Source organism: Gopherus flavomarginatus, chromosome 10, assembly GCF_025201925.1.
Source record: "Gopherus flavomarginatus isolate rGopFla2 chromosome 10, rGopFla2.mat.asm, whole genome shotgun sequence".
Taxonomy (NCBI): domain Eukaryota; kingdom Metazoa; phylum Chordata; order Testudines; family Testudinidae; genus Gopherus; species Gopherus flavomarginatus.
Window position 1 is genome coordinate 11,381,261 of NC_066626.1, and position 27,428 is coordinate 11,408,688.

At 43.0% G+C, this 27,428-nt stretch overlaps 1 protein-coding gene across 13 annotated transcripts in view; it reads left to right on the top strand.

Annotated features, from left to right (window-relative positions):
• The window catches only part of LOC127030140 (uncharacterized), a 76,868-nt gene that overhangs the window by 39,129 nt on the left and 10,311 nt on the right, over positions 1–27,428 (top strand). For 12 of the 13 annotated variants that reach the window (XR_007768309.1, XR_007768311.1, XR_007768308.1 and 9 more), the window contains 7 exons: positions 1,958–2,014; positions 10,933–11,063; positions 13,230–13,284; positions 16,101–16,193; positions 23,542–23,676; positions 24,308–24,409; positions 27,234–27,398. Coding sequence is in view for 7 of the 13 variants with exons in the window: in XM_050916174.1 (XP_050772131.1) it covers positions 1,958–2,014; positions 10,933–11,063; positions 13,230–13,284; positions 16,101–16,193; positions 23,542–23,676; positions 24,308–24,409; positions 27,234–27,398 (738 nt within the window). In the remaining 6 variants the exon portion in view is untranslated. Of the gene's footprint in view, positions 1–1,957; positions 2,015–10,147; positions 10,204–10,298; positions 10,455–10,932; positions 11,064–13,229; positions 13,285–16,100; positions 16,194–23,541; positions 23,677–24,307; positions 24,410–27,233; positions 27,399–27,428 lie in introns of all 13 variants that reach the window. The other variant, XM_050916180.1, reaches the window with a different exon arrangement.

Genomic DNA, 27,428 nt, shown 5'->3' on the forward strand with positions numbered 1-27,428 from the left:
GGGGCCCCGCTTTGGCGGTAATTCGGCAGCAGGTTGCCCTTCTGCTCCGGGACTTGCCGCCGAAGTGCCTCTGAGACCCACCGCGAGGCTCCCCCACCGCCGAATTGCCACCGAAGCGGGACCAGCTGCCGAAGTGCAGCCGGGTCTTCAGCTGTAATTCTGTGGCAGAGGGCCCCCGCCGCGGGTCTCCGGAGCACTTCAGCGACTGGTCCCAGAGTGGAAGGGCCCCCCGCCACCGAATTACCACCAAAGACTGGGCTGCATGTCGGCAGCGGGTCCCGCTTTGGCAGTAATTCACTGGTGGAGGGTCCTTCTGCCCTGGAGTGGAAGGACCCCCCCCCCCGCCAGCGAGGACCGGGAGCAGAAGAAGCTCCAGGGGCCGGGCCCCGCGAGAGTTTTCCGGGGCTCCCGGAGCGAGTGAAGGACCCACCTCCAGGGGCCTCGAAAAACGCTCGTGGGGGCCCCTGCGGGGCCTGGGGCAAATTGCACCCCTTGCCCCCCTCTCTGGGCGGCCCTGCTGGCGCGCTGACCCAGAGGAAGCCCTGGGCTGCCGGCAACGGCGCCCTGACCGGGGGGACCCCCTGGGCTGCCGGCTGCTGCGGCGGCGCCCTGACCTGGGGAACCCCCTGGGCTGCCAGCTGCCACGGCGGCGCCCTGACCGGGGGACCCCCTGGGCTGCCGGCTGCTGCGGCAGCGCCCCAACCCGGGGGGGCCCCTGGCCTGCCGGTTGCCCCGGCGGTGCGCGCTGACCCAGGGACTGGGTCAGTGCGCCTCCGCGGCAGCCGGCAGCCCGGGGTTTCCCTGGGCCAGGGGACCCCCTGGGCTGCCGGCTGTCGCGGCAGCGCCCTGACTCGGGGGACACCCTGGGCTGCAGGCTGCCGCGGCGGCGCCCTGACCCAGGGGACACCCTGGGCTGCCAGCTGTTGCCGGCAGCTCATACTCCCTCTTTGTCCCAGCAGCAGCTGCCGGTCAACCATTTAAAAAAAAATTTAGGGGTGCTTTTTGGCGCCCCCAAATCTCGGCACCCTAGGCAACTGCCTAGTTCGCCTAAATGGTTGCACCGGCCCTGACTCTGCGGGCCCAACAGGTTCTGCTACCACAAGTCTCCGATCAGCAGCGCAGGGGGGCACACGTACTCCTGCAGTGGGACACCCTCAGGGACACACATCTCGAAGAACCATCGTTACTGCACAAGGTGAGTAAATTCTCTTTTTCCCAGTTGATTCAATTGCTTATTTGAGGTTTGGCTCTCCCCCTTCTTTATACCTCAGATGAAGTTTCTCTTCCCTGCTGGGGAGTAGCCACGCTGTCTCTCCCCTACTACTCCCATTAGCTTGATAGCTTTGTTTGTCGGACATGTAAATGACTTCTCATTGTCTTTCAAAGTACTTTGGAAAACCTTCTATGGGTCATCTTATCACTTCAAAAGTTTTTTTTCTCCTGCTGATGATAGCTCATCTCAATTGATTAGACTCTTCCAGTTGGTATGGCTACTTCCACCTTTTCATGTTCTCTGTATGTATAAATATCTCCTGTCTGTGTGTTCCATTCTATGCATCCGAAGAAGTGAGCTGTAGCTCACGAAAGCTCATGCTGAAATAAATTTGTTAGTCTCTAAGGTGCCACAAGTACTCCTGTTCTTTTTGCAGATACAGACTAACACGGCTGCTACTCTGAAACCTGTCTAGTGGAGAAATCACACTCCTTTATTTGTGGGGGGTAACTTCTGTTTGACTGGAAACCCACTTTAAGAATGTGGTGTGGCTGAAAAAAGATCCTGACATTTGTGAGTTCTATCGCTAGATCGTGAGTGAGACTTAATTTTACTCAGAAATCGCGACTCACGCAATAAATTCACAAGAGTTGCCATGTCTATTTGTGGTATCAGCAAGAGGCTTTGTGTGCCTGAGTAGGCAGAGCAAACTGAGTTATGTTTCCTCACTGTCTGTTTATATAGGAGCTACTAGATGCTGGAGCAATTGGAGACATCTGCCACATACAGCATCTGGAGCCCGTAAGTATGTGTGTCATGGTATTTTCCGAGCTTAGTTATACATATTAATCAGTGCCTTAGTAGTAAGTAATACTTCCGCATATATGCTTTTCGGCATCTTCTCAAGTTTGCTAGAAGCAACTAACTAAGTTTTGAATGTTCCTTTCCTTTCTTTGTTACAAAATTAAATTAGTTAAATAGGATTTGAGACAACAGACTTTTTTATTTTACTGTTTTTTAAGTCTTGTGTATTTTTTATATTCTTTATTAATCATCTATTGTGAACATAAACAACTAGAACTATTCCTTTTTAAATGCTTTAGAAAACAAATTGCTTAATCCTCTTGTTGCCAAAATTCGGGGGTAAATTATTGGAGAACTGCTGACTTCACGTCCATGGCCGTTGTAATGAGAAGCACCCTAAACAAATGTTTTGTTTTGAACTTTCTGCTGACTGTGATCCAGTTTTAGAAGTGTACGTGTGTGGGCGAGGGAGAATCTTGCATATTTTGTCCCATCTTGTGGCAAATTTGATTGTCTTCTCTCCTTCCCCTCACCCCCCTGCTACCCCATATGAATCTAGCTCCTTCTCATGTATCTCCTTGCTTGTACACCAACAGCATCTATTGAAGCAGAAGGAATGGGCAATCTCTGGAAATAGTTTGTGGTAACTTCTGATCAGAGCAATGAGAAGGTGCTGAGACCATTGTTTTGTGTGGGCCTTACCAACATGTTCTTTTAAGTTTGCAGCAAAACGTTGGATTTTTATTTCTAAAGTTGAAATCAGTTAGAAGAAATTTACTGTCAGATCATCACTGTTTAAAGTTAGTGAAAACTTAAAAATTCAAGCACTGAAATGAAATGTTATTTAAATGTCAGTAATGGTTTTTGCCCTACCATTTCAGTTCTGGTTTAATATGTAAGAAACTATGGTGGCTTACAAATTCCAAGCAGGCAAACATTGTCTTTGTTCACTATTCCTTTTTCGGAGAAATACTTCAGTGTCCAAGAACAGTGGATAAATGACACTATATACTTTTCACACTTTACCTTGAGCAAAATTAAAGTCACATAAATTATGTCCCCAGCTTAAGGCATTTTTAATAAACTGGCAGGAATCAGGTGTTTTGAAAAGCAGATTTTTCCTATGATTTTTTTACTTTAATAACACTCAGGAAATTAGCCTCCCTTTTTTCAGTGAGAAGGATTTTAGATATTCAACAAATTCTGCTGTGACACTTAGCCAAACGAATCTGGATTGGATCATTCACAAGGAAGGTGCCAAAATATTTGTTTATACTTAAGCAGATTGGGAGGGACTATGATTTTTGTTTTGTTTCCTGGAACTCCATTTTTGGAGTTTATAGGAAGTATAAGTTGTTACCGTCTGGCCCAAAACCCCTTTGTGTGGACAGCAGTCTGAGTGGATCTGTATACTAGCTCTCATGTGTTTCCAAGCCAATTGAGTCTGGGTAGAGTCTCATCACCATTTCTGGGTCTGGGTCCTTAGGACACACTCCAAGACTTAGACCTCTTTGTGCCTTTCCTTGGGACATGGGGCACTGCTGCCCTCGACCTCAAAATCTGTGTCTGAGACCTCCTGAGCCTCACAGTTGCTTACTCATGCTCCACTGAGGCTGTGGATGCTCTGGGCTTCTAATTTAAGCCCTGTGCGGACAAAGGAAAGCGAGGAACACAGGTTTAGCAAAGGAATTTCTTAACCACAGAAACTCCACTCTTGAAAGAATTCAAGAGTTATAGATCTTGTAAAACAAGAAAAGTCCTGAGCCTCCCCATCTCACCCCTTTTAGGAGTGGGAAATTTTTCAGCATTGTCGGCAGGGCAGAGTCTCTCCTATCCTCTTTCTCCTGCAAGTCCCCCTTGAGTTTGGTGATATTTGACCCCTGCTTAGAGTAGTTCTAGTCTCTGTCTTCCTGCCCTGTGCTTACCTGGAATGTGCTAGCTCCCATTCCCCTGTCATTCTTGTCCTCCCTATAGGCCACTATGTAGAAAAAAACATTGTTCCATGGGGATGGACCAGCAGTTGAGAGACATTCAACTCTGATCACTCCAAATTGCCATCTTGATGGCTTCTCAGTAATAGTTCTTCGGTGAGGCATTAAGCCACTTCCCTGGGCAGGCCAGCTATCTGGAAAGCAATTCAATAGGTACTTGCCTCGGGCAAGTTTAGATACATCTCAACGCACAGTACAAAATGGAGTCCGTATGATGACCACAGCCCACTTCTGTCACTGAAGTATAATGAAGAAGTTAGTGAAATGTGTGTGACATTTCAGATGGAAATATTGTTGATACAATTGAATGTATTTTGCTAAATTTTCCCTTTTTACCACAAACTTTTCACTAAGAAAAAATTGAAAATAATATAATTTTCAAACTATCTGATATATATAAGTGGTTGAAATCTGCATTAGTTACAGGATCAGCTGTCTTTAGTTGTGTTTTCTGTATGTTAAGATTATGCAATATACAAATTTCAAACATGTTTTTGGAGGATGCACCAAGGTGATGTTTTTCTAGCTGAAATGAATTTGATATCTTCATTCAAGTTTCTTGTAGACAGGGGTCCACATTATAGAAGACAACCATGGTTAGCATTAATCGGTAATTTTGATAGTCTCATAGGGAAGCCAGGGATTGAAAGCCATGGACACCTGAGTCCCTAAAGTTACTCCTGCCAGCAGGGCCGGCCTTAGGATTTATGGTACCCTAGGCGAGATTATTAAACTGGTGCCCCTGTGCCTGATCTGCTCTTAGCAACACAAACATAAGCTTACAGTATTGGAAAACTTGCCAAATTCATGTTATTAAAACCAGTTAAACTTAATTAAGCACACTGTAATGCTGATGGACTAGCACTAAAGAAGCAGCACTATAGAAAAAATTCTGATATGAAAGATTGTTGCAAATAATATATTTTTTTTAATTTATCAAAATTTTATTGGAAATTTATATGAAGAGGTATTGAAACAAAGATTTGTTTTTAATTAAAAGCAATCTTTCTGGCTTTTTTGGCTGCAAAATCAGTAATAATGTCATCGTATGACAAAGACAAAGTCGTGTCTTGTTCGATTGCAAGAATAGCAAGACCAGGTAAGCGTTCCTGACTCATTGTAGAGCGGAGATAGTTTTTAATGAGCTTTAGTTTTGAGAAACTCCATTCTCCTGATGCTACTGTTACAGAATTGTCAGTAGAATACGAGTGGCAATGTACACATTAGGATATATGTTAACAAGTTTGCGGGTATGAATAAACTGTACAATGTCCATCACCGATTTTGCATGTGGCAACATTGATGACAATGTATTCAATTCTTCGTACAGTTCAAGTCCATTTAAATCAAAACTATCACCGTACTTCAGGAGGCTCTCTAGGTTCTTGCACTTCGTCATTAGTTGCTCTTGTTTTCCTATTTCGTTGAATTTAGTTATGTCATACAAAAATCCAAACTGTTCATGGTGTACTTGCAAGGTATTAAACCTTTCATCAACAGCAGATACTGCTTTATCCATCACAACATTAAAAAATTCAACCTCAAATTTCTTTTCTGGATCGTCTATGGGCTCATCTGCTCCTTCATATTCCATTTGTCGTTTTTTCCTTGAAACTCGTGTCACATTCGCACATGGAAATTTTGGTTCTACACCGAGTGCCTGTGCAAGCTCTCTTGCTGTAACCTGTGCTTCTTTGAATCCATGTTCTCTGTATTTCACTAAAAAGTCTTGTGTGTTGTTTAGTAAGGTAAGTGTTGAATCAAGCTGCATCATTGGACTCTGCATTATTTTGCTTACACTTGAGATTTTAACAAGAATGTCATACCAGATTACGACAGATGTTAGAAACTTGAAGCTGGATATTTCAGAGGCCAATGACTGTGCTTCACTTTTAGCTTTTGGTTCTCTGGCTTCTTCCGAAATAGCAACCAGTGCTTCATAAACTTCCTCAGATTGATATCTCAACATTTTTACACTTTCTACTCTGCTTTCCCAGCGTGTCTCAGATAGAGGCTTAACGGTAATACCGTTGACATGTGCTTTGAATATTTGCCATCATTGAGTGGAAGCTGAAAGAGCACATAAATGCGTTGCAGCAAACCAAAAAAAGATATAGCTTCTACAGAAGACTTGGCCATATCACACAATATCAAATTAAGGCTGTGACATGCACATGGAACAAAAAAGGCTCGTGGATTTTCTCTCAGCAATCTAGCTTGCACGCCAGAAATGCATCCTTTCATATTGGCGCCATTATCATAGCCTTGTCCTCGAATGTTCATTATGGACAATCCCATTTGTTTTAGTTCATCAAGGAGAGTTTGAAGAAGTCCAAAACCTGTAGTGTCTTGTACTTCTAAAAATGTGATAAACAATTCCTTAACTGTAATCTGTGCTGAATCACTAATGTCGACAAATCTCACTATTAATGACATCTGTTCTTGATGACTTATGTCCGGAGTGCAATCTAGAATTACGGCAAAATATTTTGCCAAAGTAACCAATGAAACAATTTTGTCTCTCACTTTATTACTCATTAGCATGATCAGTTCATTTTGAATTCTTGGTCCCAAATAGTAGTCATGTATTTCATTTTCAGTTACTCTTCGGAGATGTTCACTCATCACTGTGTCAAATTTTCCCAGCAGTTGTACAAGGCCCAAAAAATTTCCATTTTGGGGCTGGAATAATTTCTCAGCGCTTCCTCTAAAAGCAAGATTGTTTGTTGATAGATATTCAACAATAGATAATAGACGTTCAAGAACACGACGCCAATGCTGCTTTTCTGACTCCAGCAATCTTTGATTTTGGGCATCAAGAGTCGTCTGATTTTTTAACCTTACACTCAGCTCACACCATTTGTGCATACTTTCAATGTGGTATTGTGCCTTTTCATGTTGTGGTAATATGTGACTAAGATTTTTCCAATCATTAATACCCATGGTTGCTATCTTAAAATTGCAACTATTGAAAATCTTGCATGGGAAACAAAATACAGCATCCTTGCATTTAGAGTACACAAGCCACCGTCTGTTGACAATTTCACCATTAGAAAGTCTTTTGTAGTAATTGTTTTTTGTGAATTTCCTACCTCTAATGTCTTTAGGATATTCAAGACCTTTTATTCCCACAGGGCCTTTCTCAAGTATAATGGCACGGTACTCGTTGTTTAAAGATTGCGGCCATGTGCCAATGTCATCTATATCCCATGCTAGTACAGTTTCAACTGTTTTAATTTCTTGTTTTGTGTCTGCATCTGTTTCAAATGATTGTTCTGTGTGTTCTTGCATTTCTTGAGCTTCATCTGCATAAAAATTTTCTTGGGAAGTTACATGATGATCTTGATCAACTTCGTTGTTTTCATGATGTACAAACTTAAGTATAGAACCCTTCTGTGCTTCTACAGCTAATCCTATTTCATTTTTCCGTTTTCTTTTTTGAGACCCAGAAGGTTGTTTTTGATAGGACATAACTTATAAGGGTGTTTTTTAAAGAAATAACTGTTTAAATTATTGTTATTATCAGAAATATTATTTAAAATAGCTAATATAGGATAGCCGTGAGCCTGTGAACTTGAGCTAGTGCGAAGACTGAGACACAGTAGAGTTGGAAACCCATGTCATTTTTACAAAGCCACTTTTTAGTTTTAAATGTATAATGGGCATCAATCTTAACGTTAGTTACAACTCTATATCAACTTTATACTGTAAATAGATCAATGGCATTATCCAGTTTAATAAGCTGGGTTTCCAAACAGTGAGAAAATATAACCCTAGTTTTACTCCTAGGTAAAGCACAAAGTGACCAAAATGAAGTCAGCACAGAATCATCTCATCTAGATTAAGGTAGCACAGAAATGTTACAGAAGTCCTATTGTGCCTTATTTTTGTTTGGAAAGAAATTAGCAATAGCAGCACATTCACATGATAAAATACATGATAAATCACTGCCTCTAAAGTTCCATCAAAAACTGACATTTTCACAGCTCTAGCATGATCTGCTGTACAGATTCTTCACAAAGAAGTGTCCCTGGCCTTTTAAACTCATATTAACTATGTATTTACTTTATGAAAGTTGGAGAAAACATTGTGAAAACGTAAAACATTGGCTGCCCAACTTCTGGGCTGGCAAAAGTTATACTGACTCACAGGGGGAAAAAAAAGCAGGAGAATCTTAGTACAACATATGGTCACTCTATACCAGGGGTCGGCAACCTTTCAGAAGTGGTGTGCCAAGTTCACTGTAATTTAAGGTTTCTCGTGCTAGTAATACATTTTAATGTTTGTAGAAGGTTTTTCTCTATGTCTATATTATATAAATAAACTATTGTTATTATCTGAGGTCTTGGCCACCGGTCCTGCTCAGGCCACTGCCAGCTGAGTAAATGAAACCCCAAACCGGCAGCGGGCTAAGTGGGGCTGGTGGCTGGAACCCTAGACAATGATCCCAGGCCCTGCTCAGCCTGCTGCTGGTCTGGGGTTCTGACCACCAACTCCTGCCAGCCAGGATCCCGGCCGCCAACCCCCCCTCAGCCCACTACCAGCCTGGGATTCTGCTCACCCAGGCTGGCAGGAGGCAGAGTGGGGCTGGCGGCTGAGCTCCTGACTGCCAAGGGCCGGCAGCCGGAACCCCGGAGTAGCAGTAGGCTGAGTGCTGTTGGCACCCCAGACTGGCAGCAGACTGAGCCACTCAACCCCCCACCGGCCCTGCTCAGCCCGCCACCAGCCCACTCAGCCCGCTGCCGGCTGAGTGAATGGAACCCCAGGCTGACAGCAGGTTGAGTGGTTCAGCTGGCCTGCTCAGCCCACTGCCAGCCTGGGGTTCCTTGGGGGTCCCCAGGCCAGCAGCAGGTGCTGAGTGGGGCTGATGGCTGGTATCCCAGCTGGCAATATGGCAGCAGCCGGAACCCGAGAGCAGTGATGGGCTGAGCCGCTCAGCCTGCTGCTGCATACCATCAAAAATCAGCTCACCTGCCGCCTTTGACACGTGTGCCGTAGGTTGCCGACCCCTGCTTTATACACTAGTAAGGAGATGAGCATATTACAGTTGTTGGAGGGCTCTTATCAGGAGTAACAGGCTATAGGAAAGTCAGTCAACATTTTTTGTTTCTCTGATGAAAACTGGCCCACTCCCTGCCTCAAACCAAACCTGTCACTAATAATTGTCAACAACTTAATTTTCTGTTTTTGGCTAAGATGTTGATTTTTTTTTTCAAAAAAAAATATTGAAATTGGATTCAGGATTGTTAGCAAGAATTTTTGGCAAACAAAGTTGTTAAATGACAATCTAAATGGCAACACAGTACTGCTTTCATGCTTGGCTAACCCCCCAGCCTGCTGATCCAACAGCTGCAGTAGAGGAGGAGATAGGTGGAAAACTGCAGGACCCCAAAATCCACCTCTTGGGGTGCAGAGTGGCAACAGCAGCAGCAAACCCTCAGGTCCAATCACATGCCAATGGACACCACCACCAGCCTTACGGACCATGGTGAAGTTAGCATAGCATCTGATCTCAGGGACGGGGCACCCATGGAGCCACAGCAGCTCATCCTGCCCTGTGCAGCTCCCCCCGGATGAGATGGATCGCTGGCAGCTGCCAGCCCGGGGGAGAGGCACTCCCCAGCTAGGGTGGCCAGATCCAGATGTCCTGATTTTATAGGGCCAGGCCCAATATTTGAGGCTTTGTCTTATATAGGCACCAATTACCCCACTTAGAGTGACCAGACAGAAAGTGTGAAAAATCAGGACAGGGATGGGGGGTGGTGGTAAAAGGAGCCTATATAAGAAAAAGACCCCAAAATTGAGACTGTCCCTATAAAATAGGGATATCTGATCACTGTACCCAAATCCCCTATCCTGATTTTTCACACATCTGGCTAACCCCAGCCAAGCCCTGTCTGACATTCCAATCCTGGCTGCCTGCCGAGGAAGTGAGTTACTTTTACTTTCATTTCTCAGCAGGCAGGCAGCCAGCCTCCCCTCCCCCCAGCACCTCACCCAACCCAGCCCTGACGGAGGGGAGGGAGGCGGGAGAGAGGGGTGCTCCTGGGGAGGAGGGAGGCGGGAGAGGGTGCTCCGTGGGGCGGGGGGGGGGAGAAGAATGGATGTTATGGGGGACAACAAAGGATACTGGTTCCAGAGCCGCAGAGCCTGCCTCACCTCACCTCAGCCAGGGGGAAAGAGTCACACACACAGGTGAGCTCCTTCCCCAACCCCTACCCCCGCCCCTTTCCAGAGACCCCAGCAGCCAATCCCATTCCTCAGACTGTGCTGCATTGGGCTCTCTCTAGGACCCAGCAGCCCTGCTTCTCCACTGTCTGGGCTGCCTGGAGAGTGGTGCCCCCAGGCAGAGTGAGGCCCTATGCGGCTGCCTATTCTGCCTATGCCTAAGGACGGCCCTGCCTGCCAGGTCAAGAGTAAGAAACACTTGTAGGGCACAGGGCGAGGTAAGCATGCACTGCTGCTTCTCTTGCTGTACCTGTTCCTTGTAATAAGACCTCAGTGAGGGTATGGCTACCCTCCGAAACTTCAAAGCGCTGCCGCGGCAGCACTTTGAAGTGTGAGTGTGGTCGCAGCGCCAGCGCTGGCAGAGAGCTCTCCCAGCGCTGCACGTACTCCACCTCCCCGTGGGGATTAGCTTGCAGCACTGGGAGCCGCGCTCCCAGCGCTGGGGCACTGTTTACACTGGCGCTTTACAGCGCTGTATCTTGCAGCGCTCAGGGGGGTGTTTTTTCACACCCCTGAGCAAGAAAGTTGCAGCGCTGTAAAGCGCCAGTGTAGCCACGGCCTGAGTCTGTCAATCTAGCACCTTCTTAGTTGTCAAGCCCCTTCTCCTTCCAGACTTGGGATTATTAATTGTTTTAAACTATAAATTACTTGTATCTATTCACTTCATTAATTACTGTTTATTTCTTGTAAACATAGGTTGGATTCTGGCATTTTGCCCACTCGTTTGTGAGAGGAAATTGGAGGAATGAAGCAGAAAGTACATTTTCGTTGTTAGCCAAATCCTGCCATGACATCGACCTCATTAATTTTTGGATGGGTGATAAAAGGTTTACAGCATCTTTTTTATCATATTTGTTCTAAGAATAAATATGTGCAAACACAAATAAGGAGTGTTATAGTTACACGTTTTATGTAACTTTCCCCTTCCGAGAGATGAAGGCTGTGTCTATGCTACAGATGTTTTGCCAGTGTAGTTACAGTGTAGATGCAGCTTATGATCACAGAAGGAGTTTTTTCTGTCAGACTGGTAGCACCACTCCTCCAAACGACATTACTTATGTCGTCAGAAGAACTCTTCTGTCAGTATAACTGCATCTGCATTGGAGGTTTGCTGACATAGCTGTGCCGACAAAACTTTGTAGTGTAAACCTAGGCAGAGTAAGCTCTTTTCTCTTCTGCGTGTAATTGACCATCACCCTCCTAGAGAACAAGAAGCCTGAACCACCTTCTAAATGTAGATCTCCTGCAGTGATACAAAAAATGATAGATTAAATTACACTGATTTAAATATTGGTGTTCATATTATTTAAAGGGAAATGCTTGTAGTTGTTGTTACATCCTGGCAGGCAGAATAAACCAAAGGCAGTAATCAGATTGTGGGAGAAAGTATTTATCTAGGGACATGTATGTCTCCATCACTAGTATCTGAATGCACTGCAAATATTAATGAATTTATCCTTACAATGCCCTTGTGAGGTAGGTTGGTTTTTTTTGTTTGTTTGTTTTAAAATATCCATTTTATAGATTTTGAACTGAGACAAAGTCTGTGACTTTTCCAAGGTCACACAGTGAGTCTGTGACAGAGCTGGGAGCTCAGCCCAGATCTCCTGAGTCCAACACTAGTACCGTGGCCACAGGTCATTCTTCCTCTCCTGAAACTTAGTATTCCAAGAATGGTATCGTTTATTTTTTCAGTTGAATCTCCAGTCTGTCCAAAATCACCAACCTAGGCAAATTAGCTAACTAAATCATTATAGCTTCACTGGTAAGTTTAGTTGCAAGTTGGATGTAAAACTTGTCTTTATCAGAAAAGGATGAAATTGGAATAAGAATGGCCCTGGGTCTGGGACTCGCTGAGTCTACTTCTGAACCAGTGCATAAGGGCCCCAGTTCAGCAAAGCACATAAACATATCTTAAATGGGACTGAAGGACATGCGTAAGTGCTTTGTTGGACACCACAGTGACAGTTTCAAGGTGTGATAATTTTACTAATCTCCAAGGCTAGAAATATTCCTTGGAAGGTCAGCCTGCGGAAAGCAGGCACTTCCATTTCTCAAGGACATACATTGTTTTTCTATTCTGACAGATTGAGATATCAGATCATAATACCTTAATTTTATTATTCTCCTTTTATTTTTGTAAAATACTTAATTTCTGTAACATTATCTAAAACCACTAGAATTAGCCAAGTTGGATTACACCTTTTAAGTGTTCAGATAGTCTCAGTTACTGCTATGCACCTCCTGTTGAAGTCATTTATCTTCACTGGTCCAGAATCTCCAACAGTCTGTGAAATACCAGTTTCTAAAAATCATGCCAGAATTGAAGTGGATGAGGGAGGAAAAGATGAGAATCAGAATGACGTGATTTTTACTGTTTGATAGCTCCTCACCTCTCAGAACATCTAGTGGGACCAGCGCTAACCCTTTCAGGACCAGTAAATATTATCCAGCACTGATCCTGCACTAGAGGTCATAAAGAAATTGTGATTCTTGACTTAAAAGTATAAACATAGAGATGTTGTTGTATTTTGTATTCTCAGACGCATTTTAGTATAGAATTAAAGACATATTTTTTCCAGTTCCTCAAAGACAGCCCAGACAGTTATTGTTTGTAAATTCTTATAACAGAAACTGGAGACAAGAGAAAAAAATCAGAGCTCTTCTGACATCATTCTCTTGACCAGGACCCTGCTCAGTTAGAGATTTCCTGAGTAGTAAAATTATTCCCAATACTAAGACATGTCATCAGAAAAAAATCTTAGTGAAAACAGTTGCGCCACTAGTGCAACAGAACACCAGCAATTAATTGGTGTTGAAGGACTGTGAATATCTAAAAGCCTGATCTAGGTTGGACTGAAATTACTGGAAACCTTTCTGTAGACTTTGGTGTGCGTTGGATCAAGCCCAAAATGAACGGTTACGAAAATGATCATTTTACACTTTTATGTTGATATGTGTGTTTAATTATGAAAATGTCTGTTTTATTTCAGGTGCTTAAAGGTGTCATCTTTTGGCAGTCTTTCTCATTTTACTAATGAGCATAAGGTTTGTATAAATACTCCTGTATAAAGGAATACTCAGCGTCTCTAGCCTTATTTTAGCAGAGCATTTAAGCATGTGCTTAAGTCACATAAGCACATGCTGTAAATTAAGCTCATACTTCTTTGCTACATTGGGGCCTATATTATCATTTAATCTCCATTTTATTTTATTTTATTTCCAGGAAGTATGTGACCATTTTAAACATACCAGTTGTTACCAGTAGTTTTCCTGCTAAAAATGTGCATTTTGAAGTATGTAGGGAAAATAACATAAACATTCCAGGAAATTCCTTGTTTTGTGTTAAAAGAAACCTAATCTTACAGTAGCCAATGTCCTGAAGCCCTAGTGAAATAACTCAGTAGTGTAGAGAGACTAAAATGAAATAGCCCAAGCAGAAATTGCTTATGCTGTTTATTTAATTTTTTTTTAATCTCATTATTTCTAAAGACACACTTAGCTAGCTCATCCTGGCTTTCCCATTATGCCTTCCATTCTCTTTAGCACCTTCCATGCTATAAAATTGTTCCAAACCACTTTCAGTATCTAGCTCTACTTTAGATTTGGATTTTTATTTGTGTCATTAGGACTACTTATGTGAGTAAAATTACTCATGCACATACATTTTTACCAGATTGGGCCGCCAGTTTGTAGAATATTCAGATTCACAGTTTGGGACCTTGGATTTTTTTAAAATGGAAAAACTATTGAATTTCTAATGTTAATGTAAAACATCTATTCATTGTAAGCTAACTTTTAAAATAATAAATATTCAGCTAAATAATCTGAATTTGTTTTAAAAAATTGTTAGGACAAAAAAGTTTGTCTGGATAGATGTTCATTCCTAACAATCATGCTTCATGTCATGATCAGTTTATAAAAATGCAAAGGGTCTGTAAACGTAACAGTCTAGTTGTCTGTTTGGATTCACCAAAAAGGAAATGCAGAACATAAAAACTACTGTTGCAGCTTTGCTTACAAAATATGAATACACTTACATTCAAAAATCAACCAACCAAAAACACCCCTAAACCCAATATGAAGCTAACAAGATGTGCCTGCCATCATCCAGGTCACTTTTCTTGTGTGGTGTATCCCTTCCCCCTATCCTGCATATGTTCAGTTTGTTTGCAAAGTACAAGCTCGCTGGGGCTTGAGACATGTTTTAGCAGATTTTGGGCACTACCACAATACAAAGAATAAGCAGTAAAGTAATTTAAGGATCCACCAGCAACATTAATTTAAGCATCTTATAAATTCTGTGTCTTTTCCTATACATATTGTTACTTAAACTGTAACATGAATCTCAAGTGTGGATAATATCAACACTTGGCATTTCTAAGGTGCCTATAATTGTGGGTATCTAAACACCATTGTTGAGTTACACGTTTAACCAGACGAGTAGGACTAGACATGAGCAATGAGGCTGAATTATTGTGGCTGGCGGAGCCTTCGCATTTTCCAGATCTTGACTTTTTGTCATTGTAATTGTGCAGCCTGGGTGTTTCATTAGCTTAGCCATTTGCACTTATTTCTTTTACTTTGTTTTTTAAGTGGGGGATGGGGAAAATGCCTGTATTTAAAGTGTTAGCATTTAAATTGTCCCAGTTAGACCTTGATGGTCACACCATGCTGAGGCAATTGTTGAAGTGGGGTGAGTTCACATTTTTGCTGATTCTTGTAATTGGCTGGTGACAGTTTTTTGCAAGGCTGGGTTAAAAGAGCACCTACATGTTGTTTTTATTGTGATGGTGTTTTAGGTGATGGGACCAGGCTGGGCAGAAACTCTGTTACTACTTCATTCGTGGAAATTGTAACCTCAGCAGTTACAGCTTCCCACGTGAGACCAGCTTCCCACGTGCCTGTAAGGCTGGGGCAATGAGATTGTGGATTGTGGTGGTAAAAAACCTTTGACTGTAACAGAAATATTATGCCAGGTCTACACCACAAAGTTTTGTCAGCATAGCGATGCTCGTTCATTTTTGGGCAGAGATCAAAGGTTTCAACCCGAAAGGTGAATCCTTGGAAGACTGTGAACATGTGAAACGGGGATAAAATTAAAATTGTGTTCCAACTTTAACTACAATGACTTTCTGCATGAGATCTTATTTAGTACTGTTAGCATATACGGATCTTGCTGCGTGGTGACAGCGGCTACCTGCAGCACCTTGGGCTCAACTGGATGGCTACAAACCACGTTTTCTTGGGAGCTGATGAGTAAGGCTGTGAGTCTGCCACAGAGGTCATGGAGATCACGGATTCCATGACTTTCCGTGGCCTCCATGACTTCTGCAGCGGCTGGTGTAAGTTGTAATTTGTAGGAGTTTCATTTGAACAACCTGTGTTTTTAAATGATTGATGAATATACCTTTATTCCTAATGGAGAAATAATAGGTAGCACTTTACATCTTCATAGCTACTTCATAAATATTGTTAAATCAAGCCTCCCAACAATCCCTCTTTTAGAAATGTGAAAACTGCGGTGCAAAGAAGTTATTTGACTTGTTCAAACTGCCAGCAGTAAGTAGTTTCATGACTACTTTACAGATTGAAAATTGAGAAACTGGATGTGTCTAGTTCAAAATCACACACTGAGTGAGTGTAAGAGGTGGTGTTTGGAAGGCGGTTTTGTGTTCCAAACACAGGACTGTGTTGCCTCCTTACCATGAAGAAAGAGGAAGGTTACTGGAAGAACAGGGGGATCTGGTTTGAGTTCTCTCTGTTAAAATGTTGCAAGAAGTGTCTTTCTGTGGATGAAAATAGATGAGTAAAATTAATAAATAATAAACTGTAAATAATGAACCATTGTAAATTTGTTTTAGCCCAAAGGAGCTGCCAGTCGGTGCTTAGACTGTTCAGTCGAACAAACCTGTCCATATTCAGCCAAGAAGATTTATCTGCACCATGCAGAGAAGGTGAGTGCAGTACTGTTTTCAAGCAACATATCTTCCAAATATTGACTACATTGATCTCAAAATGTGTTCAGTTTCCAAGCGAAAGGAACTCATCTTTTGGTTTTCACAAGATCTTGGTGTGACGGGTTGGATCACAGAACCCCCCTGGGAGCTGCCACCTGATGTGCCAAGACTACTTCTGCCCCGGCTTTCCCTGCCAGCTCAGGACTCCAGCACCCTGTCTTGCTGAGCCAGACACTCCAGTCTGCTCCAACACAGACCCAGGGTCTGAATTACCTGCCCCAAAGCTGCAGGCTTCACTGAAAGCAGTTAAGAGAAGTGCTCTTGTCTTTAGCACCCGGATGCCCAGCTCCCAATGGGGTTTAAACCCAAATAAATCTGTTTTAACCTGTATAAAGCTTATGCAGGGTAAACTCATAAATTGTTCACCCTTGTAGCGGTGTGCTTCGAATACAAAAATGATACATGCATACAAATAGGATTAATAGATTCTAAAGCTCATAACCTTTACAGAGGTATGTTACATGGCATATGTAGTATAAAACACATTCTAGTTATGTTATATATACACATTCATGTGCATATTTCCATAAAGCCTTATGGGAGGTACCGTCACACTTGGAACATAAAAATAACTGTATAACATCAAACCACTGTGTCATCAAGGATAATATCTTGCTTCTGGTGGCCAACACTTGATATTTTGGAAGAAACAAGAAGCCAAAACAATTCTAAGTTGTTTGCTCAGTGTTCAAGATGGGAAGATGATTTCTTTCTGACTCCAACTTCGTATAAAAGTGAATTTTAAAAGGTTTTATAAATAAATTGGATCAAAAATGAAATCAATGAAAAGTTAGGAGGGAGCTTCAGTAATAGAGTTTAAGGCCAAATGGACCATTGTGATCACCTCGTCTGACTCATAACACGGGGCATACGACTTGCCTAAATTAATTTCTGATTCAAGTCCAGTAGCTGTTGTTCAGCTAGAGTAAATCCTTTATCAAAACAGCCAATCTTGATTAAAAATTTCTAGTAATGGAGAATCCACCACAACCCTTTGTGCATTATTACAGTGAGTACCTTCACTGTTTAAAAAATTACACCTTATTTCTAATCAGAATTTGCCTAGCTTCAACTCCTAGCTGTTGGAAGATGGAGAAGGCTGAAATACTCAACCATTAGATTTCAGCCTTCAACAGAAAGGAAGCTGGAGATTAATTTATGTTATTGAGGATCTTAGAAAATCGGGAAACAGCATGACTAGGAAGCAGATAAGAGAATACTTGGCTTCCGTAACTCAACAGGGCCAGATTAAACTCATAAGAGGGTCTTAGAGTGGTGGCAGACACTGTATTAAACATACTCTTAAACTTTTAGAGAAGTCAAGACATTAGAGGATCAGGGAAGGTAGTGTGTGATACCTGTATTTTACAACTGGGGGAAAAGAGACTAAAGTGTTCCAACCTGTGTGCCTACACTTAAGATACTAAATGTAAATTTAGAAGCATGTGAATAGAAATGGCCTGATTTTTTTTTCCAGAAGTGCTGTGCAAACCCAATTTCCACTGAAGTCACTGGGAGTAGCAGATGCTTAATATCTCAATACATTCCTGTACTAATGTAGGGGGATGGCTGAGTTTATCTAAGAGGCACATCTCTTTACAGGGACACAGAAGTATGAAAGTGAGGAATTGGTATGGTGGGTTGCCCCCGCTTTGGGGTGCCACCCAGGGCCGGATTAAGATTATGAGGGGCCTAAGGCTAATGGGAAGGAAGGGCCTACATATGAATTACATATTGCAAAAACAATTATGAAGTCATCAAACATTTATCTACATAATTTTACATAAACAAATATGTAAATATGTAACAAGTTTATTCTATTCTCACTACACTCAATTCTTCAAACACATTTTTTTCTAGCTTTAGCTTTGGCCAAGTCATGAATGATGTCACCATAATTCAAAGACCTGAGGATTTCATTCTCAGTGCTCAAGAGGGACAAAGCACTGAGATGCTCTTGAGTCATGGTGGATCCGAGGACATTTTTGACCCTTGTTAGAAAAGAGAATGAACATTCTCCCCTACAGTTAGGGATTGTTAGTGACAAATGCAGCCGTAATGCAGTTTCAACATTTGGGAAATATTCTGTCACTGGATTCAGTGATAACTCGATACATCCAAATAGATTTGCTTTTGTCATCTTTTCTCTCTATATCTGAGAGTGTGATGTGAATTGAAGAAATTCTTTAGTAAAATCTACTGGAAGATCGTGTGGGTACATCTGACACAGACATTTGATACCTTCACTGACTTTGGAACTTGAAATGTTAGGTGAAAAATTTGTCAGTACTCTACAGGTTTTGTCAATACTTTCGTAAGCCTCGAGCCGATGTTCTAACGCACTCTTCGGTTTGGCGATGATTATGATGAAGATATTAACTGTGAAGGCCTCCTTGTCACTGAATGAGTGGGCAGTTGCATCGTCGCATGTCTTCTGTCTTTTGCGGTGTTTGGCTGACTTATATTCATGGTTAGCAGTCTTTGCAGCCCCCTGAATTTCATAGTCATCAAAACTATTCCACATTTCTTGAAGAACAGTTCCAAGACTCCTGATTAGGTTTACAGCACTGGAAGGGTCAATTTGAGCACTTTGCAAGCTTAGACTGCACTTGCTGAATGGCTGAAGTACATCATTCCAGCCCTCACACAAAATACCAGTTTCCAAAGTGTGCATTACATCCTTCAGGATCTTCACATCTTTTCTTGTTGCTGATTTTTGCGATTCATCATCCTTGATGCTCTCTAGCACTTCAAGGATGTTGGGGTATCCCAGAACAACTGCATTCACAGCTTCAGCTTTGGCACTCCACTGTGTCCTTGAGAGTGATTGTAGCACTGGGCATCCCTCTGGTAGTGAATCTCTAAGAATCATCCAATGACTGGTTGATGCAGAGAAAAAATTGTAGAATTCTTGAACAAATCCAGAAAAGAAACTGCTTCAACACAATAATCCACGGCAGACTGGCCAACAAGATGGAGTGAGTGTACAGCACATTGTATGGAATCCACCAAAGAATTGCACTCTTTTATCTTTGCCTGCATCCCTGAATATTTGCCATTCATATTACTTGAATTTTCAGAGCTTTGGCCACGACAAAGGCTGATGTCAATCCCATTTTCGGTGAGGAAATTGAGTAAGTACGAGGCAAGTTTCTCCCCTGTGTGGCTGGTGATGTTTATGAGGGTCATGAAACACTCAGCTGGTCTGCTGGGTAGCACGTAATGCAAGATGACAGCTGATCTACATGTGACACATCCGGTGTTGAGTCGACGGACAGTGAAAAATATCCCACATCTTTGATCTCATCTACAATGGCTGATAGCATCTTCTTCACCAGCAGTGCAATGAATTCATCACAAATAGTCTTTGATAGATATGATGTATCGCCTTTTCCGCGATTTGTGCGTTCATTGATGTGCTGAGCTAAGAAAGGGTGAAACTTAATGTTTAGCTCTAGAACGCCAAGATAATTGCCATTGTGTTTCAATCCAACAGTCTCTTCTGAGCCATGGAATGGCAGACCACGCTCAGCAAAAAAATCTAGGGTTTCAACTACTTGCCTGAGAACATTTTTCCAGTAAGCACTAGCTTCCAAAACTGGTTTTCCATTTGGGTATCAATTCTGCCACTAACTTTCTTTCGGGCATGTTAGCTGCTAACTGACGATGTATGCTGCTCACACATTGCACGATTGGTAATGTATGCGGTATTCTTCCAATTACTGAAGCCTTCACAGAACATTCCCCACTTTTTGGTATCAGAAAACAGGCGGCAGTAAAAAACAGTTCACTTTCTACTTAGAAGGTGAATGGATGAGCCATTCTCGCTTGCCAATCTGTTTGTTAGGCTTCACATACTCAAACACTGATTTGATCAGATAATGATTCTGATTGGTGCATTCTCGCTTTGCCAATGAAGAGTCAGCATCTAGATCCTAGCATTTCTGTCCAATATGTAATGAGATCTTGAGAAGTCATGTTCCACTTGCCTGGATTGCTGGAGTGTATTACTATCACTGGGAAAGTCATCAGCGGGGTGGGGTGAGACTGCAGCTAGAGAAGTCACAGAAAGCTGCTCCTTTTCATCAGGCACAGGTGCAGCAGGTTCACTTGGGCTAGTATTTGCCTGGACTTCTTCACCACCAGACTTAGTAGGAGGAAAAAGTGTTAGGAGAGGAGTTCCTATCAGCACTACATCTTGTCTTTGCCATCTTTCTTGGGCCTCCTTCAATTTCTGCCATCCTCCTTTTCTCTACGTGGTTTCTATTGTCCAGTGTAGGCCTAGTGTGTACAAAGTTCAATAATGCTTGGGCCCACAAACACTCACTTAGCCCACAATGACAAAATCACAACCACCGTAAATTGAATTCACAGTCTTGATGGATTAATTTGTACAAAGCAATATCCAATGAGACAAAAAATGTCATAGGGCCCCGCTACCATCGTTCAGCTGGAGGGCCTACGTGGGGCCTAAAAATAGGAGGGCCTAAGGCTTTAGCCTTATTAGCCTATGGGTTAATCTGGCCCTGGTGCCCCCTGATGTACTGGGGTCCCACTGAACCCACCTGTTCCACCAGCCTGGGCTCCCTCACCCTGTCCTGCTGAGTCAGGCCCTCAAGCCTCATCCAGAACACATACAGGTAGGGACACACCCAGCTGCAGAAAGACACAGACACTGAGGTCAGCTCTGCGTGGGAAGAATCAGCTTGGGGATTTCCCAGCATTCAAGTGCACACCCACTCTGGGGTGCAAACCCAAAATCGTATTGTGTTGCACTGCACAGAGAACTGTACAGCGTAAGCTCATGAATATCGCCCCCTTCCTCAGTGTGGAGGAAGAGATGCACAGCTTCCCCCCCCCATTATGAATTGCACAAACTGGTTTAGAGAAAAAAAAACAAGTTTATTAACTACAAAGGATAGATTTTAAGTGATTCTAAGGCATAGCAAACAGAGCAAAGCAGATTACTGAGCAAATAAACACACAAACTAAGCTTAATACTCTAAAGAAACTGGCTACAAGTAGTAATTTCTCACCCTAAATGTTGCTTTAAGCAGGTGCAGAGTTTCTTGAAGACAAACTGTTCTTGCTTGCAGCTTAGAACTCCAGTTATTCCTTTCACAGGCTAAACACCACCTAGCCTGGGACCAGTCTTTTCTTCCCCAGTTCAGTTTTGGGTGTTTTCAACAGTCATCTCGGGCGGGGAGTCCATGAAGAACTGACCCTGATAAACTCACTCCCCAGCCTTAAATAGGATTTACATATGGCGAGAATCCTTTGTTTACCGGTTTGATTGCACCCCTTATTAATGGAAAAATACTAGCAGTCCAAGATGGAGTCCAGTACCAGGGGTGATGTGATCACCCCTGCAGTGTCAAAGCAGTCATAAATCCTCAGGAAGACTTCCTAGGAAGGTGGGAGGTTAGCATCTTCAAATCTTATTGTTCTTCCTAATGGCCCATTGACTAACCAGCCAGACTGATTGCATTTTGTCTGGTGAACGTTCCCTAGGTGCAAACCCACTTGTAATTGTTACACAGTCAATATTCCTAACTTCAGGTGCAGAAATGATACATGCATACAAATAGGATAATCATATTCAGTAAATCATAATCTTTCCAATGATATCTCACATGACCCACCTTGCATAAACCACATCTTAGTTATGCCAAGATCATATTATAACAGTATTTTTATGAAGAATATGGGGCATGGTGTCACAATTGGGTCCATAAGCAGACACAAGTGGCTAAACCAGTGAACACTAGTTTCAGGAAAAAAAGGGTCAAGTATCTCTGTGACTGTACTGTTCACGTTGCTGGAGAAAGCCATAGATGGTACAGACTCCCATTAGTGTCAGTGTGCAGTAAGGCAGGGGGCATGTCCTGAGGAAAGATGTGCATGGTATGCCCACTGCAGCTGTGCTGAACTCCAAATCCAGCAGGAGATTTACCCACTGTGGACACTGTGAGGATATCCGTGCTGTTTCCTTAAATCACTGGGAGGTGATTGCGGAAGGTTGGAGGCAGAAGCTATACAGTGAAGCAGAGAAAGAGAAGCTTGTGGGGTGGTATTTTTCTCCTTATTCTAAAAGTTACTTGTTCATTGTTAAAAGAAGCAACTCATTGATTTTTTACCATTGTCATTTGACAAACACTCTTTCCAGCTGCAAGCTACAATAAATTAACCTGGAGTCCTGCTGCTGCTGCTGCCTGCTCTCAGGTAGCCTGCCAGTGTAAAGTGGAGGCATATGAACAGCACTTCACTGGTGTTGGTTGTGATTCAGGGGTGACCTGAGGAGGCCAGTGGAGAATCCCAGGGATAGCAGGAATTCATAAGACTTTTCAAGGCTGGAAAGGACCATTATGATTATCTGGACGGATCTTTTTCATAATACAGGCCATGGAATTTCACCTTCCTCAAGCTCACACCTTCTCAGTTGAGCTATAGCTACGGCTATGATTTTATCATGGGTATTTTTAGTAAAAGTCATGGACAAGTCACAGGCAAGAAACAAAATATCACGTTCCATGACTTATACCACAAATAACCCTGTCTGAATCTTGGAGGTTGGGGGGTGCCCCAGGGGCCCACAGCACCAGCTGCAGGGAGGGAGCCCTAGGCTCAGCCATACTGGCCGCTGCAGAAGTCAGACAGACACAGAGCCCTAGCTATAGCGTATCTGTTAGAATTCCAATTCTGATTTAAAGATTTCAAGGTGAATCCACCACCTGCCTAGGTAAGTTGTTCCAATAGCTAATTACCCTTTAGTTAAAAAAACATTATTTTATTTCCCATCTTAATTTGTCTGGCTTCTGCACCCAGACACTGAATCTTTTTATGCCTTTGTCACTTAGAAACCCCCCAGCTATCAGAAATCTTCTCTTCACGCAGGAAATTAGACTGATCGAGTTGCCTGTTGACCTAGACTCATTCCTGTAGCTCTCTTCTGAGCTCTTTCCAATGTGTTGACATCGTTTTTAAAGTGTGGACACCAGAAGTGGGCCCAACGTACACAGAGATACCACCACCTCTGGACTCCTACTTGATACTCCTGTTTATACCTCAGAGGATCATGCTAACTCTCTTGCCACAGCATCACGCTGAGAGTTCATGTTGTTTACCTACAGGAACAGTTTTGTGACCCAGCTGTAGCAAATGGTTCTGATTTCTGTACATATAAATGAGAATTTGGTCCAAGATAAGAGGCAAGTTTTTTGCCTTTTTAGAAGAGATAAGAATACAGTATGTCTTGCAGAAGTAACATTGTCATTATTTTTTGTAGGGTTATTTTAATTGGCCAGTCTCTGTTGTGTGCAATAGTGGTGTTTGTGACATAGAATCTGTGACAGAGGCTCTACGCAGTAGTCCATATGGAAGATGTGTTTATGAATGTGACAATGATGTTGTCAGTAACCAGGTATGATATTTTTGTTCATCTAGCCAGTGTATGTAAAATATTATTTATTTACTTACATTTTTAAAAAATATAGACGTTAGTTCTGAGTATGAAACCAGTGCACTTCAATTTGTATGTCTTAAAGTAAACCAGGTTAAGTTGTTTTATTTGGTTAAAGTTTTCCCTGTTTGAGATTTTGTAAGGAAAGATTGGCCCTTGAGAAAACGTTTTGTGTGTAAGCTCTAGTCTTTTGGAAGTGCTTCCATAAGCATAGCTCTAGTAACATCACTCTGATACAGTGTGAATCTGCCAAGAGTCCTGCTGAAAAACGTAAACTATTGAAAAGTATCTTGTGTGCAGCACAAGATAAAACAAAGTAAAACTCTTTGACAAATAGAGCGTGTGCAACACATGACTTCCATGCTGCTCTTTAGAAATGCTCACCGCACACAACACATGGATTTTACAGCTTGCCTCTTGTGCTAGACCTGTAACTTCTGTTATTTTCATCTTTCAGATGTTTGTGCTGTCTACTTGGTAACTCCTAGTTATATGATAGATGACAGGAAATACACCTTCACCCACTCCTGCCAGAGTCCCCTCAGCACTTTTAGAGCAGCTGTAGGTTTCTTAACTTCTTTACCCTTTGCAGGTTGTTAATATGGAGTTTGAAGGAGGAGCAACAGCTGCTTTTACTATGATGGCCTTTACGGAGCGACTGGGTACGAGGAAAACCACAATCTATGGGACCAAGGTAAATTAATGAGTGATTGCCACACTAGTCAGCATTACTAGTTACTGGGCACAATCTTGTTCCCACTGAAATCAATGAGAGTTGTGGATAAGGCCTATTACAAGGATATTATGGGTAAGGCCATTTGTAAATCACAATTTCATGGACTTCCAACAGCAGGGAGGTGGAAATGGGCATCCCTGCTCCTACCTCCCTGCTGAGGTTGCTAACTGGGGGGATTAGCAAGCTGGTCCCATTTGGGAGGGCGGGCAGGAAGATGGTGAGGGCAGTGGGGGGAGTGTCTGACCACATGGCACTAGATGGAATCAGGGCCTAGCTCTCGCCGCACAGTTTCCTGTCCGGCCAGCAGGCAGAGAGAGACAGCACTGACAGTGCAGCAATTAGGAGTGGCCCATCCCAGAGCAGCCCCTGGCAGCCTTGGGGGAGACAGCGCAGCAGCCAAAACCACGATCCATCCCCCCACCGTAGTCAGCACAATGTCTAGCACTGCAGCCACTTGGAATATGAGCAGCTGTGTCAGGAGGCCCTACCCTGATGGAGAGATCGGGGCGTGAGGTAGCCGTTTCCCCTGCAGGGTCATGGGAGTGTGAGGAAGGCCACGCCTTGGCAAGAGGATCAGGCTGGGAGGTAGGATCCTGGCCTCAGCTCCCCACCATCTGGTGTGTTGTCTCCTCTCAGGCTGCTGGAGGTTGCAATGGGGCGGACCAGGCCAGGGAGCCTAATCGTGGTGTTGTCAGTGCTGCAGGCTGGACAGACAGGAAGTAGCAGCAGTTGCTGGAGCTGAGCATGGAGCTAGCTGGACCCCAGTCCCTGACCTGGGTCGGGCTGGGCTGGGCTGGCCAGCACCATGTGATAAAACACCAACACTCCCTGGGCTAGGACCAGCCCTCCACCTCCTACCAGAATCGGGGATGGGACTGACCCACTAACCCTGCTTCTGCCTTGCCACTGTTGGAAAAATCACAGCAGTTCAGGGGTGATCCGTGGCCATGCATGTCCCATGAAATGCAAACATTTACCTGGGATGCTACCATGAATTGAAAAAAGAAAAGAAAAAGTCTCTTCTTTTCTTAGGGCCTTAGTTATGGCGACATTACCTCATTCCCGTTAAAGGCCAGAGAGACAGAGATACTGAGGGCCTGTATTCAGAGTATGAGATATTCTGAACAAAAGCTGCGGTAGTTTGGAAAGCTAGGAATGTAGAACAGTAGGCATTATGGAGGTAGAAGCAGCAAGGCTTGGACATGGCCTGCATGTGTGAGTCAAAAAAGAGAGGCCAGATCAAAGATTGTCAAGGTTCCTCACCCACTCTGGACTTTAGCGTACACATGTGAGGACCTGCATGGACAGTTCTAAGCTTAATTACCAGCTTAGATCTGGTATCGCTGTCACCATCCAGATCCTCCATCTGGAACACCCCCTTTCCTCCCAAAACCTTCCCCTCCCTGGGTAGCCTCGAGAGACTTTTTCACAAGTTCCTGGTGAAAACCAATCCAACCCCTTGGATCTAAACACAAGGAGAATTTAACCATCCCCCCTCCTTTCCCCCACCAATTCCTAGTGAGTCCAGATCCAACCCCCTTGGATCTTAAAACAAGGAAAAATCAATCAGGTTCTTAAAAAGAAGGCTTTTAATTAAAGAATGAAAAGTAAAAAAAATCTCTGTAAAATCAAGTTGGAAAATAACTTTACAGGGTAATCCGATTCCTAAAGCCCAGAGGAACCCCCTCTAGCCTTAGGTTCAAAGTTACAGCAAACAGAGGTAAAATCCTCTCAGCAAAAAGGAACATTTACAAGTTGAGAAAACAAAGATAAAACTAACACGCCTTGCCTGGCTGTTATTTACAAGTTTGAAATAACAGAGACTGGTTCAGAAAGATTTGGAGAGCCTGGATTGATGTCTGGTCCCTCTTAGTCCCAAGAGTGAACAACTCCCATAACAAAGAGCACAAACAAAGACTTCCCCCCACCAAGATTTGAAAGTATCTTGTCCCCTTATTGGTCCTTTGGGTCAGGTGTCAGCCAGGTTTCCTGAGCTTCTTAAGCCTTTACAGGTAAAAGGATTTTGGTGTCTGTGGCCAGGAGGGATTTTATAGTATTGTACACAGGAGGGCTGTTCTCTTCCCTTTATAGTTATGACAAAGATGATGCCCAGATTATGGGCCTTAGCGATTTTTGAATTAATATCTTGCTATAAACACTAACACTTCCGTGTACTATGTGTGTAACTGCTCACAAAGTGTTGTTACGGGGAAGGGTCTTGCTGAGTGCAACAGTTTTTCATCTGTGTTGCTGCACTAGTTTATTGAATACCTCTGTTACGCAAACAGCTATGGTCTAGTAATTCAGTGCTATGCCTGCTAACTGTCCCTTAAAGACTATTTCACAATATAGTATTTCCTGCTGTTTTATGCTGACTTTTGAGACACATTTTAAAGGCCTGTGACCATATGAGGCCGTTGTCAAACTGGAGGTCAGTGGCCAGCAAATAAACAAGTGCAATAGCTCTGTGATGCATTTTTGATCCTTCTGCTGATGAAGCTAGCCATTGTTTTAATACCAGGTAGATGCTGTCCATAGTGAAGATATTAAAAACAAACAACGTAACTTTTCTAGGAGCAGTCTTAATATCTTGTTTAGAGATTTTAATACATTTTAATTGTGATAGAAACTCATTGTGGACATTACATTTAAGGTGTGTCTACACTGCCCATGTTGTAGTGTGGCCACACTGTGGGCAGTGTAGACTTGCTAGAAATACTGTCAAAAATTCAGAGTGATGTGTTTAGTAAGGTGTGTTTTGTGCTTTACTTTGGATTTCTAGGGAGAACTATTCTGTGATGGGGGGGGACCAGTGCAAGTTTTTGACTTTTGCACAAGAGAGAAAACTGCTTATCCAACAAACAAATCCGCATTCATTCCAAGCCATTTAATGGGGCACGATGGAGCTGACTACTATCTGATGGACAGCTTTATTTCAGCGTTAACTGTAAGTTCTCTTTGTCAGCCCTGCCACAAG